This window comes from Triturus cristatus, chromosome 8, assembly GCF_964204655.1.
Source record: "Triturus cristatus chromosome 8, aTriCri1.1, whole genome shotgun sequence".
NCBI classification, from domain to species: Eukaryota; Metazoa; Chordata; class Amphibia; order Caudata; family Salamandridae; genus Triturus; species Triturus cristatus.
The window spans coordinates 1,616,506,231-1,616,524,090 of record NC_140591.1 but is presented as its reverse complement, the minus strand read 5'-3'; the positions used below and the strand labels follow the sequence as shown (position 1 = coordinate 1,616,524,090).

General features: G+C 44.9%; 1 protein-coding gene across 1 annotated transcript in view; it reads right to left on the bottom strand.

Annotated features, from left to right (window-relative positions):
- The window catches only part of DNHD1 (dynein heavy chain domain 1), an 856,151-nt gene that overhangs the window by 372,063 nt on the left and 466,228 nt on the right, over nt 1-17,860 (bottom strand). The window contains exon 29 of the mRNA XM_085623548.1: nt 356-458. Coding sequence (XP_085479674.1) covers nt 356-458 — 103 coding nt within the window. The remainder of the gene's footprint in view (nt 1-355; nt 459-17,860) is intronic.

Sequence of the window (17,860 nt, the reverse complement as noted above, 5' to 3'; positions counted from 1 at the left end):
CTTGTGTGCCTGGCTCCCAACTTCAGAACCATAAATGTCAGAAAAAGGAGGCATCCGTCATTGAAAAACAGGTCACAGTTTCCACCAAGACCCATATGGTTCGCACTGTGTTTGCAGGGTGGTAGTTTGCACTGTGTTTGCAGTGTGTGCCACACACACAGTTATTCATACAACTAATATTCCTAGAATCCTCTCAGTCAAGGGGTAATAAAAAGGATGGATTTGTACCACTTGAGGAGTTACATGCAAAAATTGACTTGGCCAGCAAATCAACCACCACCAATATGTGAGTCTGAACATTCTCTGTCAGGTGGTGAGGCGCTCTTCGCAGGGGTAATGTTTGTGTTGTTTGTACCTCAGCTGCCTTCTGCTGCTTTTCAGTGAGTTCTGCAACTTCTGTCCTGTATCTCTCAACCTCTTCTTTGACCTCGTCCATCCGGGATACAGCTTTCTTCATTCTGGTCAAGGAGAAAAGTGAAAGAGTCAGGAGGAGCGCTCCATCTGTATCTCAGGATGCTGAACACTGAAACCTCACTATATCAGGCCTAAAACACTACAACAGACTCAACCACCCAAAAAACCCTAGGAATATATATGTTAAATCCCAAATGTAAGCCTTTGTGAGGCTTAATGTTACAGTAAGAGGTTTCCCTGGATAAACCCGCATGGACCACCAATGATGGCGGCAGACCATTGAGCCATGAGTCGAAGGCATTGCATTGGTGGCAGTAGTTCTGTTATGACACTGGTGGTATCGCTATTGCCAAAAGTAACATTGCTGGCTGCTGTAATGCTTTCAGCTCAGGTGTGAAACAGCCAGTGGCATTGCTAGCTGTGGCCTTGAAGACTAAAAAGCCGGTAGTTCATCCTGTGTGAGGCCACTGGACAGACAATATTACCCTCTATGAAAAACGATTTGTATTGTAATCGCATTTATATAGCGCTTACTACCCCTGACGAGGCAACAAAGCACTTTTTCGGCGCGTAGGACACTACACCGGAACCCATAAAGGATTAGTGTTGAATTAGTATAGTGAAATATGAAAGTAATTTGAGTGGTGGATAGGTTAGTCAGTTATTTGGAATCAGAAGTATAGCAGAAGGATAGAAGAGGGAAAGAGGTTTGCATTTATATAGCGCTTGCTATCCCTGATGGGGATTTGAAGCACTTCTTTGGCGAGTAGCACGCTACTCGGGCCCCCATAAAGGATTAGTGTTGAATTAGTATAGTGAAATATGAAAGTCATTTGAGTGGTGGATATGTAAGTCAGTTATTTGGATTCAGAAGTATAGCAGAAGGATAGAAGAGGGAAAGAGGTTTGCATTTATATAGCGCTTGTTACCCCTGATGGGGTGTTGAACCGCTTTTTTGGCGGAATAGCACGCTACTCCGTGTGCTCAATGTCTTCGTGCATCTGCTTTGGCAAGAAATAATACTGGGTACAGTTACCAGGAGTTTCTTGCTTCTTGGTGTGATTTCTTCCTACAGTCGAAGTCCAAGAACCGTAGGTACAATTGTACTCTAGATAGAGTTATTCCCTTTCTATAGTTAGCTCTCCAAGGGGTGAGTTGCACAGTCAATGATTACTCCAAGAGGAGTAGGTTTGGAAAGTATTCTATGACACTATCATCAACCACAATAAACTCAATATCCTGCCAGAGGCATTGCTTTTAAAAAGGATAGGTCTTTAGGTATCTTAATACCTTAATAATTCGCACAGCAAAAGGCACCAGACATTCTGGGTCCAAGGTGTGGCCAGAAGCATTAGGGTTCCACAATGCACAATATCGGTGAGGGCCACGGGGGTCTATTACCTTTTATGGCTACCTTAGAAAGTCCTTAGGTCTCTATTATTTCACAATGACAGTGTCTACAATACCTGGTCATGAGAACCAAGTGCCAGCCATGATAAAAGGTATCAAGTCTCAGTTTGCCAGCGACCCACAAGCAATGGGGAGAATTCTAGACAGCTAGCAATCTGCTAAAATACCTCAACAGTCAAAGATACAGTACAACCTACAGCCTACGTGAACTGGGACCCTCTTCATCTCCTCCTCCCCGTACCTTCCCCCATTCTATCTCTCTCTCCTCCCACATGCAACAGAGCTTGTACCCCAAACTTATTTTTATGACAAACTTAATTGAATTTCTTGGCATGGTAAAATAACTTGTCAGAGGACCTCACCCATTCCCATGCAATGGAGCACTGCATATCATCCCAGAGAACAATAAGACAGAACAGACCCACTATGTCCATAAACTACATATGATAATTCATAGAGTCTCACACCCACCGACAACCCCGAATAGTCCTACCAGGCGCCCCAGATCTTCGCATGTTTATGAGAACAGCGCCTTGCTCTGTAGATTGGCTCCTCCATCTTGGCCACCAGTCCCTCGCCCTCTGCCACTCCTGTACCCTGAACTTTAATTTCAACTGCAGTTTCCCCAAGGATGGGTGAGGGGAAGTTGTAGTTCTTATTTTGTGTTGGTGGTTTTCGGTTGGCAAAACCCGCATTTGCTTGGGGAGACCAGGTGGTTTTTATTTGCTCTTACACTATCCTGATCCACTCCTGAGCACCTATTTCTGGAGACTGTCATCTTTTCATTTACTGTAGCACTATCCGGATCTGACCTACGCCTGAGCCAAAGTGCCTTTAGATGTGTTGCGCAGTATGACATCGGTTTTCGGCTTTATTCCATGGGTGCTTATTTGGCAGGGTGGTGGCTCTTCTGTGCCACCTTAGGCATGTCTGCTCTGCTGACTGACTGCAAGCCCAGCCCTATGTACCCATGAGCTTTAATTGGGAGCGGATACCACCTGGGTGTAGTTTCGGGAGGTGAGGGGGCAAAGCGCTGGTGATGCTTCAACCCAAGATACCTGGCTACTTCTCCAGCAGCTGTGATATTGGCCTGCGGTGTTTATACTGTGGGCACTGGCACTTATTTATTTAATCATTCAATCATTTTCTATTATTCAGCAAATGAAATACTGGGGAGTTGCCACCACTAACACCTAGGGTACACAGTATGTCAGGGACAATCTTGTGTCCTTCAGGTGAGCAACATATACTCAACATGAAGCACGTCTAGTGGGCTTGCAGCTGCCATATACACTGGAAGAAAACAAAAGTCCAGTTGGACCGAATAAACATTTCAGGATAACATCGTTGCCCACTCCAGAGAGAGAACGCTCCCCCAGGTCATTTGTACACGAGCCATTCCATGCCTGTTATCTATCTGGAACCCCTGCTTTAAAGTCCGCCAGCACTATGTTGTAAAACCCCTGCCTTGCGTTCCACAGTAAAGAGCAGCCTTTGCAGGAAAATGGAAGGAAACATCTGGCATCGATCATAGATTCCAAAGTTTAAACATTTCCACATCATCTGGCTGGGAACCCCCAGTATTCAATGTGAACATGGCAACATAACATTACACTCAACAACACTGATAAAGACCTAGACTTCCGACAGTCCATCCACATCATTAGACGTGGCCCAAGCATGAGCCAATCAGCCCCCTCTACCGACAACTCTTCCTCTGACAGAGGTTTCCACCTGCCAGATTTTATAGCCCGTCCCAGTGTGCAATTGATCAAGCTGGGCTCATGAAAACGTAGGTGGGTGGGTCTCAGGCAAATCTATGAAAGACACCAATGCTGGAAACCCGAAGTTACAGGTAAGTAACCTTTTTCATCCACCAGCATTGGCTCTTTCATAGATGTGCATGCTTGAATTAAGATGAGCAAAGCAGCACCGTAAGCAGTGGAAGGTGGAACTAATGGTCACCGTGAGGAAACGGGTTCCGGAGCACCACTCGTGCCACCGCTACTTCCTTTCTTGGCTGAATATCCATGCAGTGAAGTTTCATGAAAGTGTGTGTCATCCTCCACATCATTGTTATGTTATGTGTATTTGTAAAGTGCACTATCCCCTGAAAGGGTATACCGCCACTGTTGCAGATGCTAGTCTAGCCAGGCCGACGCTGGCTAGGGATCTGTTTGAAGAGCTATGTCGTCAGCTTCTGGCAGAACTCACAAATTGCAGAGGCTGCTCTCATGTGTGACTGCAAGTCTTCCCATGCTTTGGGAGTGACGTAGAAGTAGGCCTGACCGTCGGTCCTGGTTCTGTGTATGCGTGAGATGTGTGCAAGTAGGAGTCTGACCTATTCGAGGTGTCTGTATGGTTTGTGAAATTAGATCTGGCCATTTGAAGATTTATATTAGTATGTCCAGGATGTGGAAGCAGGAGGCAGTGCCAGCATTGCCTTGAATGGTCATGTTGAGTTGGCTGTCAATGATAATTCCAAGGTTCTTGGTGTGGAGGGTGAGAATGTGTGTGGGTCCGAGTTCCATCGGCCACTTGGTGGAGTCCCACAGTTGTGGGTTCTTCAAAAGATCAAGACTACTGCTGCATTGTAGTTGAGTTTGAGAGAATTGGTCTCAGCAGTATGCTAGTTTAGTCATGCAGTTGGCAAACCTGCTCTTATCCAAGAGGGAGAGTATGAGTTGGGTTTCATTGGATAGGACATACAATAGGAGGTGATGCCGTAGGTGCGGATTATGCCTTCTAGAGGGATCATGGCAGCATTTAAGAGGATCAGGCTGATCGAGGACCCTTGTGGAATGCCACAGATTAGATTGTGGGCATCCAAAGAGTAGGGGACTAGGCTGACTGACTGTTCTTCCAGTCAAGAAGGGGAAAATCCAGCGTAGAGTGGGTCCTTGGATTCTGATCTCTTGTAGGTATCGGATGACGATGGGGTGGGACACTGTGTCGAATGTCATGAAGTTCGTCTGGGAAGATGAGGTCAGTCATGTCACTGCTGTACAACGGATGTCATTGGCTGTTTTCTTGCTGTGGGTAGGTCTGAAGCTGGATCGTGTGCTGTTGAGGAGTTGTCGGTGGCTGCTGAGATAGTTGGTGAGGAATATGTTGATAAGTTTCTCCAGGGCTTTGGCTGAGTACGGCAGCAGGAGATGGGTGTGTAATCTGTGAGTGCCGCGGGGTCTGCAGAGAGCTTTTTGAGCACAGGGAGTAGTTTGGCATGCTTCCAGGTGCCCTGGAAGGGTAGCTGATGAGATGAAGTGTTTGGGACTGGGCTGAGGGCCTCGCTGATGGGTTGTAGTCTGGTGCTGGTGAAGGCTTTGAGGGGGCAAGGGTCTGATTGGGCACCTGAATGGATGGACTGCATGGTGGAATCAGTTTCATCTTTGGAATTGGAGGGCCATGCGGACAACTACTTTCATTTGATGAAATGGGGAGATGTGTTACGAGGTCTGTTGGATCCGGTTTGGGGGTTGAAGTTGTCATATATGGTGGTGATCTTGAAGCAGAACAATTATGAGAGCTTGTTGAAGAGATCCTGTGAAAGGGTAATAGTGGTGGGACTGGCTGCTGGGGAGGTGAAATGTTTCATAATGGTAAACTCTCTTTGCTGCTGTTGGTGCTGGCATTATTACAGTCTGCAAGAGTAGAGCTTTTGGTGGCTTGGATCAGCTCATGTTAGCATGTAAGGGTGGATTTCGAGGTGTTCCTGTCCAAGTTGTCCTGGCTTATTCTCTAACTGCGCTCCAGCTTATGCAGGGGCACTTGGCTATCCTGAGCTCCTCCATGGCTCCTCCTACTGCTGGCTTATGGTCTCGATCTTGTGGTTTCATTGGATCTGAGGGTAGCCAAGGTGTTAGCGCAGGTGGCGATCCAGTCTTTGAGGTTGGATATGGAGTCAGGGAGGTTGCTGTTGTGTTGGGGCTTGTGCTCCAGGAGTTCGGTAGTTCAGGCTTCTTCTGAGACCTTGACCCATTCTTGGTGGGCGGGTCTAATGGTGGTGGCACCAGATATAGTTGTCTGAGGTGACCGCTGCTGAGGTGAAATCTTTCACAACGGAGAAGATCGCTGTGCTGCTGCTGGTACTTGCTTCAATGCTGCATGCCAGCATGGAGTGTTTGGTGGCCTGCATCTGTTGGTGGTAGCATCTAAGGGCAGACTGGAAAGTGTTCCTGTCCAAGCTGTCTTACCTCTTTTGCCATCTCAGCTACAGTTGTTTGCAGTGGTGCTTTGTCACCCTGAATTCCTCCATGTACCAGCAGGCTTGTAGTCCAGTTATTTTATTGGGCTTCAGGAGAGCCAGTGTGTCAGCACAAGACGTGATCTAGCTTTTGAAGTTAGTGATGGAGTCGGGTTGGCTGCTGTGTTCAGGCTGACATTTCATGAGTTTGTTAATCCAATCTTCCTCTGGGATGTTGATACAGTCTTGGTGGGCTGGCCTGGGCATAATTATTCTGTGTTGGTGAGGGACGGGAATGGTGAACTTGATGAAAGCGTGGTCGGTCTAGATGACTGGCATGGATTTGTGAACCGAGATATTGTTGAAGGAGGTGAAATTCGATTTCAGGACGTGCCCAGCAGAGTGTGTGACTCTTTTCACATGCTGAATAAGCCCAAACTTTCCTAGAACTTCGACTGGTGTTGTAGTGTTTGAGTCGGCACAGGCTTCTAGGTGGACCTCAACAATTTCAACCACAACCCTTTCCTTTCTGGAATCCAGGGTTCCAAAATGAAGGACAAAGTCAAAGAGGGCCTTTTTTAGGCCGAGGCAGAGGACAACAAAGAGGACGCCAAAAAGGAAAGAACAACGTCCAATGGGCACAACCCCTAACATCGACACAAATGAACACCAGGAGCATGGGCTTCCCCAATCAGCAAACATCATGAACAATGAACAATCCGCAAGCATCGTGGTCAATCTCTCTAAAAAAACCTTATCCACAGTCGAGACACAAATCCTGGAAAAAGGTCTAGGTTTTGTACCTACTCCTACGCTGGATAAATTTGCACTTATTCGCGAAATGAACGAATTCATTAGGAAATTAAAATTGGAAGTATTTTTTAAAGATAAAACACCAAAAGATTCTCAAAGAGGAGACACAGGCCTACATAGAAAATCTACATTTACGCCTCCACCTACAATGCTACCAGTAGAACTTTTGGCATTTGAAAAGGGTGTCCTGAGAGAACTCGACGACCTGGATCCTACAACATCGAGAGTATTCCATAATACTACCAAAAATGAACAAGAAGTAACAAGAACATTAGCCAATGACATGTCAATCACCATAAAACCCGCGGATAAAGGCGGAGGAATAGTGATACAAGACTCGGAGGCTTATAGAAATGAATGTCTGAGATTACTGACTGAAGACCGTAACTACAAGAAGATTGAGATTGATCCAACGGAAAGGTTACGTGTAAACATCACAAGCATGGTTGAGGAAGCTTTGATCCATGACTGGATAACCCCAAAAGAGGGGACATTTTTGATCAACAAAAACCCAGTAATTCCGTATTTTTATACTATACCGAAAATACACAAATCATTCCAGAATCCGCCGGGACGCCCGATTGTATCGGGTATTGGTTCAATCTTAGAACCATTATCCAAATTTGCAGATGCCTTTTTACGTCCTATTGTACAAAAAACGAGTACGTATCTAAAGGATACCAAATCAGCCCTGGTATTACTGAATGAATTGGATTTTGATCCAACCACAAACATTCTTGTTTCCCTTGATGTGGAAAGCTTGTATACGAGTCTTCCACACAATGAAACCATGATTATACTTGAAGATACTCTATACCAGAGTACTTGGCCATATAAGACACCACAACATTTTGTACTAGATTGTTGCAAACTGGCTCTACAAGAGAATTTCTTTAAGTTTGAGCAACTTTTGTTCAAACAACAACACGGTACCAGCAAGGGAAGCACCTTTGCTCCAAGTGTGGCTGGCCTCTACGTTCACCATCTGGAAACCAACAAGATCCTAAACATCGTCAACCCCCATCGAAGTAAAATACAAGGATGGTGGAGGTACATCGACGATGTACTCATGATCTGGAAAGGAAATGAAAATGAAGTACTGGACTTCCTCACCTGGCTTAATGAACAAGATTGTTTTTTAAAATTTACACACACCATGAATAGATCAGAACTAATATTCCTTGACCTTAACATTCACGTTTCCGGTGAAGGTTTGCGGACAACTACTCATTTTAAATCTACTGCAAAGAACTGCCTCCTCAGATATGACAGCTTTCACCCCAGACATTTGAAATCCAATCTACCTTATGGACAATTCCTAAGGCTAAGACGGAACTGTTCCGACTATGTTGAACAAGCAAAAGATTTGTCAATGAAACTGAAACAAGAAGATATCCAAGATCTATCATAAGACAAGCACAAAAGAGGGCAGGCAACAACAACAGAGAAGCATTGTTGGAGACATATGAAAAAGAAATATCAGAACAACCTAAACGTCCCATTTGCATAACAACGTACAACACAATGTCGGACCAAGTAAAGAAATTGGTGAAGAAACACTGGTCTACCCTCAACAGCAGTGGTCTTAACATACCGTTACCAATGTTTTCACATAAAAGGAGTAAAAACCTAAAGGATATTCTGGTACATACACGCCCATTGACTCAACAAGTCAGCCAGCAGAGAAGCAATCTCCCTGAAGGCCATCATCCATGTGGTAATTGTAGTGTCTGCCATCTAACCAAGAAAACCACGAGGTTCACTTTCAATACAGGGGCAACCTGGGACCTAAGAAGTTTCACAAACTGTCAAACCACCGGAACAGTATATCTAATTACCTGTCCATGTAAACTCATTCTAAAATGAAATTCATGTTTACGAATATCATCGTATGTTAAGTGCCACTAGCCATTAAATAGAATGAGCAGTTCACCACTCCAAGATGGCGCCTAAAAATTACTCGGCTGACAAGTACAACCTCTGTCGCATATTCTACTTAGTTAGCACAAGAATTATGTTTGTAACATTTTTATCAGTAATAATCAGGGTATAAAAACTCATTCTAAAAAGAAATTCACATTTACGAATATCTTCGTGCGTTAGTAGCCACTAGCCACTAAAAAGAATGACCCATTTACCACTCCAAGACGGCGCCCTAAAAACCACTCGAACGAATGAATAATCATTTTTTCACTCTTTTCCGGCTGACAAGTACAAACATGGTTTTGGGTTGAGTACAACCATGATGATCTTGAAATACACTACAACAAGTCTTTAAGAACTACATTTTATGTTCTTAGGTCGTTGGTAATATACAAACTTCATTGTGTCACAATCAAGAAGTGCATGTCGATTCACCATTGTAAGATGGCGCCCAATACCACTCGGGCGGCCACACCTGAGAATTGTTTTCTAATTTTCCCGCCACTAGAAACATATAAAAGCGAGCACCGACAGGGACACAACAATATGCGGTGTTCCTGGGAGCTCATAGATTTAAAAGCTGACGGTGCCATCTAGACAAGTAAGTTGAAGAAGAAGCAAAATACTTTGACGAATCTTTATGATTGATTCTCTGGCATCTATTAGTAAGATCCACTTGCGCTTAACTTACATTCTTATATCATGTCCTAGATGTCTAGAGCCTCTCTGCCCCAGCAACACTATGGAGTAGAATTACACCTCCATTAAAGTAGGTTTTATTGATGCAACCTACCGTAACCATGTGTTTTGTATATATGTGTGTATATGTCTATGTGTTTTTCACTTTATTCACCAAAAGCACTTATTAAATATGCACTTTTACTTTTCAAGAAATACAAGGTTTTTCTGACATGTAAAAGAAATGTAAAGTTATTAAGATCCCTGGTCCACATCAATCTGTGGACTTGGGTGTGTAACTAATCCTTATATGTCATTGTATTTTCATACAGAAACTACGACCCAGTACATCTAAGAAATCCTGATAAACATGGGAATCGTATGTATTTTTAAAAGACCAATGGTATAAAAACACTACAAATTAGTTGTTTGTCTGTAAAAACATGGAGTGGTACACGCAAGGCTGGTCCTTGTATGGTCCTGAGGAAGTGGTTGGGGTAACCACGAAACATGTCGACCAAGTAATTAGGGACAGGCACACATAACGTTACTGTACTCTATTACTAGCCCCATTTTTAAGTACATTTACCGGATAGGAGCGGAATAAAATTAGGGCTCACTATCCAGGTAATTTTTATTGAATTAATTTCACTTTTCACTCCACACAGCACTGCACAACACATCACTACACATAGTTGAAAAAATATAAAAAGTGCTCCGGCGTATTTCATTAAGTTGTAGCACGCCCCAGACAGTAGATGTCTGGGAGGACCCCTATGATGAAGCATGTCACCCTGGGGCAACCCTAGGTGAGTGAGGGGACTCTAGAAAAATAAGTGTTTTTTCTAGTGTAGTACTCTATTAATTCATAGAGCACTCATACATATATTTTTCTAGGTAGGCTTTATCAGGATCCTTTTTGGCTCCCTTTTTTTGACAGATGGAAGTAAGATCTCCACAGAGGATGAAGGAGGTTGAATCGAAGTTGAGGTGTCACACAAAGATTCACAATGGTGTCGGCATCGTGGTGCATAGTCCAGGTGGTCTGTAGTTGAGGGTGCCGCTCAGGGTGAAGTTGACTGTGATGTGAATTCTGAAGCACAGGTGCTCTATGTTGCTTGGTATAGTAATCGAAAAGATGGTGCAGCTGATGATGTTGCACCCGGGCTTGTGTTGTCTGTCTTGCCTGGTGTTCTTGTAGCCGGGTGAATGGCTGTGGCAATGTCCGGGGCCAATGTGGGGTTCAGCTAGGTCTCCGTGAGGAATAACCAGTCTGGTGCTTGTTCGTGCAGCAGGTTCAAAATCTCCTTGGGTGTTTGGTGAGAGCAGGTGTTGAGGAGCATGCATGAGAGTGTGGGGTGATGTGTGGCTGGCGAGTGTGAGTGTGGAGAGTCAGGTGTTGGGAGCTGTCAGTGCGGAGGTGGGGAGCAGTGGGTGTTCGGGAGAGCATGAGAACTTACAGGTGGGTACAGGAGGACGTTCCTTTGGTGGTGCGTTATGCAGCAGTGGGGCAAGCAGCAGCCAGTGTTGGGAGCAACAGGATTTCTTCACTGGGCATGGGCGGGGTGCTGTGCCTGCTGTGGGCTGGCTGGGAGCAGGCATAGGAGGAAGGAAGTGAGAGAGGTGGAAAACAAATGTAAGGATTGGGCATGGAGGCAAATAGGGGAAAATAGGGAGGGGGAGGCCAATAAAGGGACAAGAAGGAGTGAGCTAGGAGAAAAGTTGCAAAACTAGAAACAAGCGACAAGTGCAAAGTAGAAGAAACAGAAACAAGCAGAAAAGTGAGAAAAAACAAAAAAAGAACAAGCGGAAATGTGCACGAGTGAAAGAGAAAACAGGCAGAAAAGAGCGCGAGTGACAAGTAGAAAGAAGCAAGAATGTCAAAGAGTCGTAAGCAGAAATGAACGAGAGTGGCAAAGAGAGACACGCAGAAGTGAGCAAGATGAAACAGGTAAGAGGCAAAGAGAAAGGAGAGCAAGATAAAACAAGGAAAGCAGTAGAGCTCAGACAAGTACCAGTCCCAAAACAAAAGAACAAAACTGAAGGGGAAGAAAGAGGGAGAGAGAGAGGAGCAGGAACCGAAAGGGCCTAGCCTACTCAGAGCTCCCGGCACACATTAGCCCAGAGGGGGCTAGTAGGCACCTGCTTAATGGCTGGTCCACACCGTGTTCATCATTAGGAAAGTCCTGGGACATGAAGGGGGCGGTCAGTGGTTGGGGCTGGGGGGGAGCGTGGGAGAGGCAGGAAATGAGGTAAGGAGCACGCGGGGAGACAGAGGGAAGGAAGGATCAGGAAAAAGGCCAAAGAATGGAGGAACAAGAAAGAACGAGTGAAAACATGGCAAAACTAAAAACAAACAAAGAAGAGCAAAGAGATTTCCTTAAGTGAGACATCAGCAAAAAAAGCAGCTGTGGCTGCCATACTACCTGCTGAATGAGCCTGACATTTCCAGAAAGTGGGGTATTCATGAAGGCATGAGCTAGTGTATATGTATGAATGTATGTATGTATGTATGTATGTATGTATGTATGTATGTATGTATGTATGTATGTATGTGTGTATGTGTGTATGTGTGTATGTATGTGTGTGTATGTGTGTATGTATGTATGTATGTGTGTATGTATGTGTGTATGTATGTATGTATGTATGTGTGTATGTGTGTATGTATGTGTGTATGTATGTGTGTATGTGTGTATGTGTGTATGTATGTATGTATGTATGTGTGTGTATGTGTGTATGTATGTATGTATGTGTGTATGTATGTGTGTATGTATGTATGTATGTATGTATGTATGTATGTATGTATGTATGTGTGTATGTATTGATCAGGGAAATTAGAAGTAATTTGAGGTGATGAGATGCCAACAATTTTTTTCATGAATATCCAATAATGTATTTTAAATCATAGTCCATCCATTTCTTATAGAACACAGAAAAAACATCTTGAACAATGTATCTTTACAATGCTTGTTCTTCTCAAATTGCCATAAGAACATCTTCGCACCCAAACAACTCGTATGAAGTATTTTGCAGACACCTCCCTTTTCAAGGCACAAAAACAGCTCCAAATACGCAGTGCACAGCATTCATTCTGCTAATCACTACTATATTTTATTAGCAAAATCCATTTCAATCGAAATCTCCTGTTTTGTCCTCAAGTTTTGTTCAAAGCACTTTATTCGGTTTGAGACAAGTGATAAAAGCACAAATAAAAATTACAAACATTAAAATTATAACAACCGAGTGATCCAGATGTAAAACATCAACAGGAATACAGTATGTCTTCATAAAAAGATTAAAGTGGCTCAGTGCAATGAAAACAGATAATGCCATTCATGTCCTCCTTCACATTAGTATGCACTGCACATAAACCATAGTACTATACGGATCCTGGTGGATATTGCCTCCACTGCTCAGGGTGTATGTAAAGTCACTTTCCTATAACTTGTCTATGTTTAATCACCGAGGCCATGAATCTGTGGAGAGTGTGACAGCTCATCAGTCGAAAGGAGCTGGAGGTACCTTATGCCTCTTGCATTTCCGTGGGTCTGGATTTCGCAATAATGGTCTTAGTATGCGCATGCGCTGCTCTGCATAGAACTCACAGAAAAAACACAAATGGATTTGGGATCGTTGGGCTTTTGAATGGCAAGGGCAAGGGAGCACATCTCTACTGGTATATGCATTGGTGGGGTATGACACCAGAAAAAGAGGCATTCCAAAGCGAACCTTTGTGCGCGTGGAGTCTTACGCAAGTATGGTTCAGTGACTGGTGTGGTACTCAATGGGAGGTACTGCTTGAATGAGTCAACCTCCCATCTCTTGTCTGTACATTCGAATAGTTCACCTTTAACCATGGCTTTGTCTGACCGATTAGTTGTCGACAGATTGTCAAACGGATCCCTCCTATGGATTGCTCGGAGGCTTTCCCTGATATGTGTGGTCCATTTGATGTTGTCAGCTCTTGCCTGTTTCAGACAGTCGGTGATTACAGTTTGTGTCAGGGCTGCTTCTGGCCTAGACCAGACTGGTAGCCATGGCAGTGTGAGTGCCAGCCTCAGTGTGTCCCCATGTGTTGAAGACCTCATTCTTCACGAACTAGGATCGATGAGACAGAGTTAGGAAGAGGCAATGGTCTGCGGAGGAATCTAATTTGTATTTGCGAGAGATCAATACATCTCCAGTCGCCTGCTCCGTAAACAGCAATCGCAACAAGTCTAGCTTTGTATGTACTGATGGCGGCATCCAATGGTTTGGACCCTACCTAAGCAGCGAATTGTGTCCTCAAGTTATAATCTATTGCTGATAGAAGCCGAAAGGCTGTCGGTATTTCCTTTTTAAAACAAAAATTATTTATTTAAATCTTACGGAACATAAAACTAGCAGTACATAACTTGTAAAAAGGGTAGAGCCATACATGGCATTTGAATTGAAATAGCATAGAGATACATGGCATTGTCCGGGACTATACAAACCATAGTAGGCATTATACACACATTAATCATATACAGCAAATTCATAGGTGCTTTCCAAAGCTCCATGGAAGTAGGTTTGATACATGATATTGCTGAAGAGTGTGTGTGTTACAGAGGGAGGGGGCTGGGAGCAAGTGGTATGTTCAACCGCAGGTATGGTGTGTACTGTGGATAGCTTCAGTCTGATGTTCCAGGAGATACGCTAATAGGAGAGCCCAAAGATCATGAGGACGCAAAGTGAGGGGAAGGAGTTCAGCATAGGTGCATGTTTGATCCTGCCGGAACAGCATATGCCCTGCCACGCCCCCATCTGCATGCTATCCTCCTCTTAGCCAAGAGGAGCCCGAAGGAGATGCATTTGCGTTGTGTTACGACTAAGTCTGCTGTGTAGCCTACAAGGGCAAGCATGGGGGATAGCTGGAGCTTGAAAGAAGTCGTCTGTTCCAGCGCTGTACTCACTTGTCGCCAGTAAGCGTGGACAGCGTGACATTCCCAGGCCAAATGCAAGAAATCTGCCGCCCGAGCACCGCACCTATCACATTTATCATTATCGCGCAATTTATATCTACACATTTTGATTGGAGTGTAATATGAGCGGTGCAGAAATTTATAATGAGTGATGCGCCAGCGGCTACTAGAAGAGACCTGCTCTGTTTGAGTTCAGCAATATGTCCATTGCCGATCAGTGGTGTCCTGTTCTAGTTCAGCCGCCCATTTGTCTCTAGCAGCACAAGGGCTTCAGGCTGGATATATGTATAAACTGTGAAACAGTTTAGAAACGTAGTATGAGGCTGTCTCAGTGCGTAGTATTGCGCGTAATGGGGTGACCTCCTGAGGCTCCAGTGGATATGAAGGGGTGAACTCCTTGATGCCTTGTTGCAGCCTGGCATAAAGGAAAGTGTCCATGGGGAGGGCGGCTGCTTTGAGAAGAGTTGTTGGAGTGTGCGAAATCTCCCATTTAAATAAAGGTCTCCCCAGCTTGTGATGTTGTATTCCACTTTAGTCTTTTTAAAAACGCCTTCCTGTAATACCGGCGTTTTGGGGTGATGGAGTAGAGGGGAGTAGAGCATAAGGGCTTGGAGACGTCCAGCAACGTGCTGCCATGCTTTCACCGTGCAGTCAACCGATGTTGGGTTAGCCGCCCGGGGGGTAGTTGTGGTCGGTATGACACCCTCCAATGGTATAGGATCCGCCAGCCAATGCTCGGTGGCCATGTGAGGTGTGTATCTTGGGGGATGGAACCAATAGTGGGCATAATGAGCCTGAGCACAAAGGTAATATAATTCAAAATTTGGAATGTCCAATCCTCCCTGGGAGTAGGGTCTAGTAAGTGTTTCCCTTTGTAACCTAGGCTTATTCCGCCCCATGTCAGCCGCATCAGCTCCGAGCGAAGTGTGGAGAAAAAATACCTGCCCAGGTTATACGGAATATTGAGAAAAAGGTATAGCAGTTTGGGGAGGATAACAATTTTTATAAGAGAGGTACGCCCTGCTATGGAAAGTGGGAGAGCAAGCCATCTTGTTATACTACTAATTATATTATCCATAGCTCTGCCATAATTGAGCCGCATCAGTTCTTCGCAGTCGGCTGTGATGTGGATACCTAGGTATTTCACTTCTGAAGTGTACCATTCTATGGGAAAATCAGGGATGAACTCTGTCACTGAGTTAGTGAGGGGAAAAATCTGTGACTTCGCCCAATTAATAGTGATGCTGGAGAGACCCCCGAATCACACAAATTCTCGAAGCAGTGGATTAAGGTTGTGGAATGGTTCTCTGACATAAAGGGTAACATCATAAGCATAGAGGAAAATGAGTATTGGGCGGAGAAAGCAGCGTAAAGCCCTTTCCTGATGGTGTTGCCTAATTCTGGCCTCGAGGGGCTCTACTGCTAGCGCGAAGAGAAGTGGGGATAGCAGGCAACCCTGCTGGGTGACCCGGGTGATGGAAATGAGGGGGAGGTATGCCCATTAATGAGAACCTAGGCTACCGGCACAGTGTATAGGAGACGTGTCCATGCCAGGAAACCTTTCGGGAGCCCCATATTTTGAAGAATGATTAATAGATAGTCCCATTCCACTGAATCAAAAGCCTTGGTGGCGTCTAAGAAGACCTCCACCAATGCCAGCTGCGGCTCTACGTGTTGCAGGATGGAAAAAAGGGTGCAGAGATTATATGAAGTCGCCCTTCCTGGAATAAAACCAGCCTGATCTGGAAGGACTAATTTCTCCATCAGGAGACTGAATTTGTTAGCAAGTATTTTCGCGAAGATTTTTGCGTTGTTATTAATCAGGGAAAGGGGACGATATGAGTCACAGAAGTTTGCAGGTTTCCCAGGTTTCAGGAGAGAGGTAATAAGAGCCTCTCTCATTGAGCCGGGAAGGATCTCCAGTTCCTGGGCTTCTTTGTAGACTTGTTTTAGCACTGGGAGCAGTTGATCAATGTAGGTTTTATAGAAGTCGATGGGAAGACCATCAGGGCCCGGAGCTTTCCCCTATTTCATCTGCATAAATGCAGCCCTTATCTCATCAGTCTCAAGCGGTGCTGCTAGGAACTCTCTCTGGGCGTTCCCCAATCAGCCAACAGCTATGTCTTTCAGGTAGGTGGAGAAGTCAGGAGGCTCGAGTCTACGAGTGCTATATAATTCTGCATAGAACTTTGTGAAGACATTAAGAATTTCCAGACTGTCTCTGTGGCGAACACCATCAGTATCTTCAATTTCTAAAATGTAGTTGGAGAAGCGGGGCTGACTAATTTCCATTGCCAAAGCTCTGCCTGGCCTCTCACTCTCCCCATACCTACGCGCTGTAAAGTATTTACCCCGAAATCTAGCTTCGCGCTCAGCAGTGTCAGTATATTTCGAGAGTTTTTTCTCTAAAGTTGCCTGCTGTGACTCGGAGTTGCCCTGCCACAGGCCACCTTCTAAGTGTTTCAGATCTCCCTCAAGTCTCCGCAGTCTGCGTCGGATGTCTCTCAATACTCCAAAGCTCTTAGCCATGCAGGGCCCCTTATCGTCACTTTGAAGGCTTCCCAAACTGTGCTTATATGCGTAACAGAACCTGAATTTCTCTGAAAAAAGTTTGTTATTTCTTCGCCAAATTAAACACTGAATGCTGTATCTAACAGAGCTTCTGGCACAAGTTTCCAGCTTCTGGGAGTGGTTATCGAATTGGGAGGTTAGATCGTCATAAGCACTGGTGCATGGTCAGAATAGGTTCTGGCTAAATGTTTAACGGTGTGTTTCCATGGAGTAACTCCACGGGAAACAGTCCAATAATCTAAACGGGCCCATGCGGAGTGTGCTGCTGTATAGTGTGTGCCTTCTCTCCCGTCAGGATAAACATGTCTCCATGCATCCGTGAGAACGTGAGCGGGGAACAAGCTTGCCAACAAACTCTGTGTTTTGGTGTAGTGATGAGGAAGCGGGTTAGATCTGTCAGCGGTGGGGCATAGTGTAGTGTTGAAATCTCTCCCCCCCAAATGACATGCGTCGAGCCCACCTTCAGAATTTGCCCCCAAAGCGTGGCGAAATAATCTGGATCGTCCACATTCGGTCTGTAACTGCACACTAGTGTGACAGACTGTGTGCCCATTATTCCCCAAACCATGCAACGCCTGCCTATGGAATAATGATACGACCCACCTATAATGAAAGGGATGTTCTTTTTGATAAAAATCACCGTGCCCCTGGAATTGGTAGAGTAGGATGAGAAGGCAAGCACTGCAGCTCATCTACAAGCGAACCTGTGAGCGCGATGTGAGTCAAAGCGTGTCTCTTGCAGCATGGCAATGTGAATTTGATGTCGATCGAGGTATGCGAGTATCTGCCTACGTTTCGGGGGGCTTCCCAATTTAGCCCTTCAGTGTGCGTATTCATCAAAGAGCAGGCTGTGTCTATCTTTATGTGTTCCGGTCTCATAACTACGTGTGTGTTTCAAGCTGTGCGCTTGTATGTCTACCTGCTG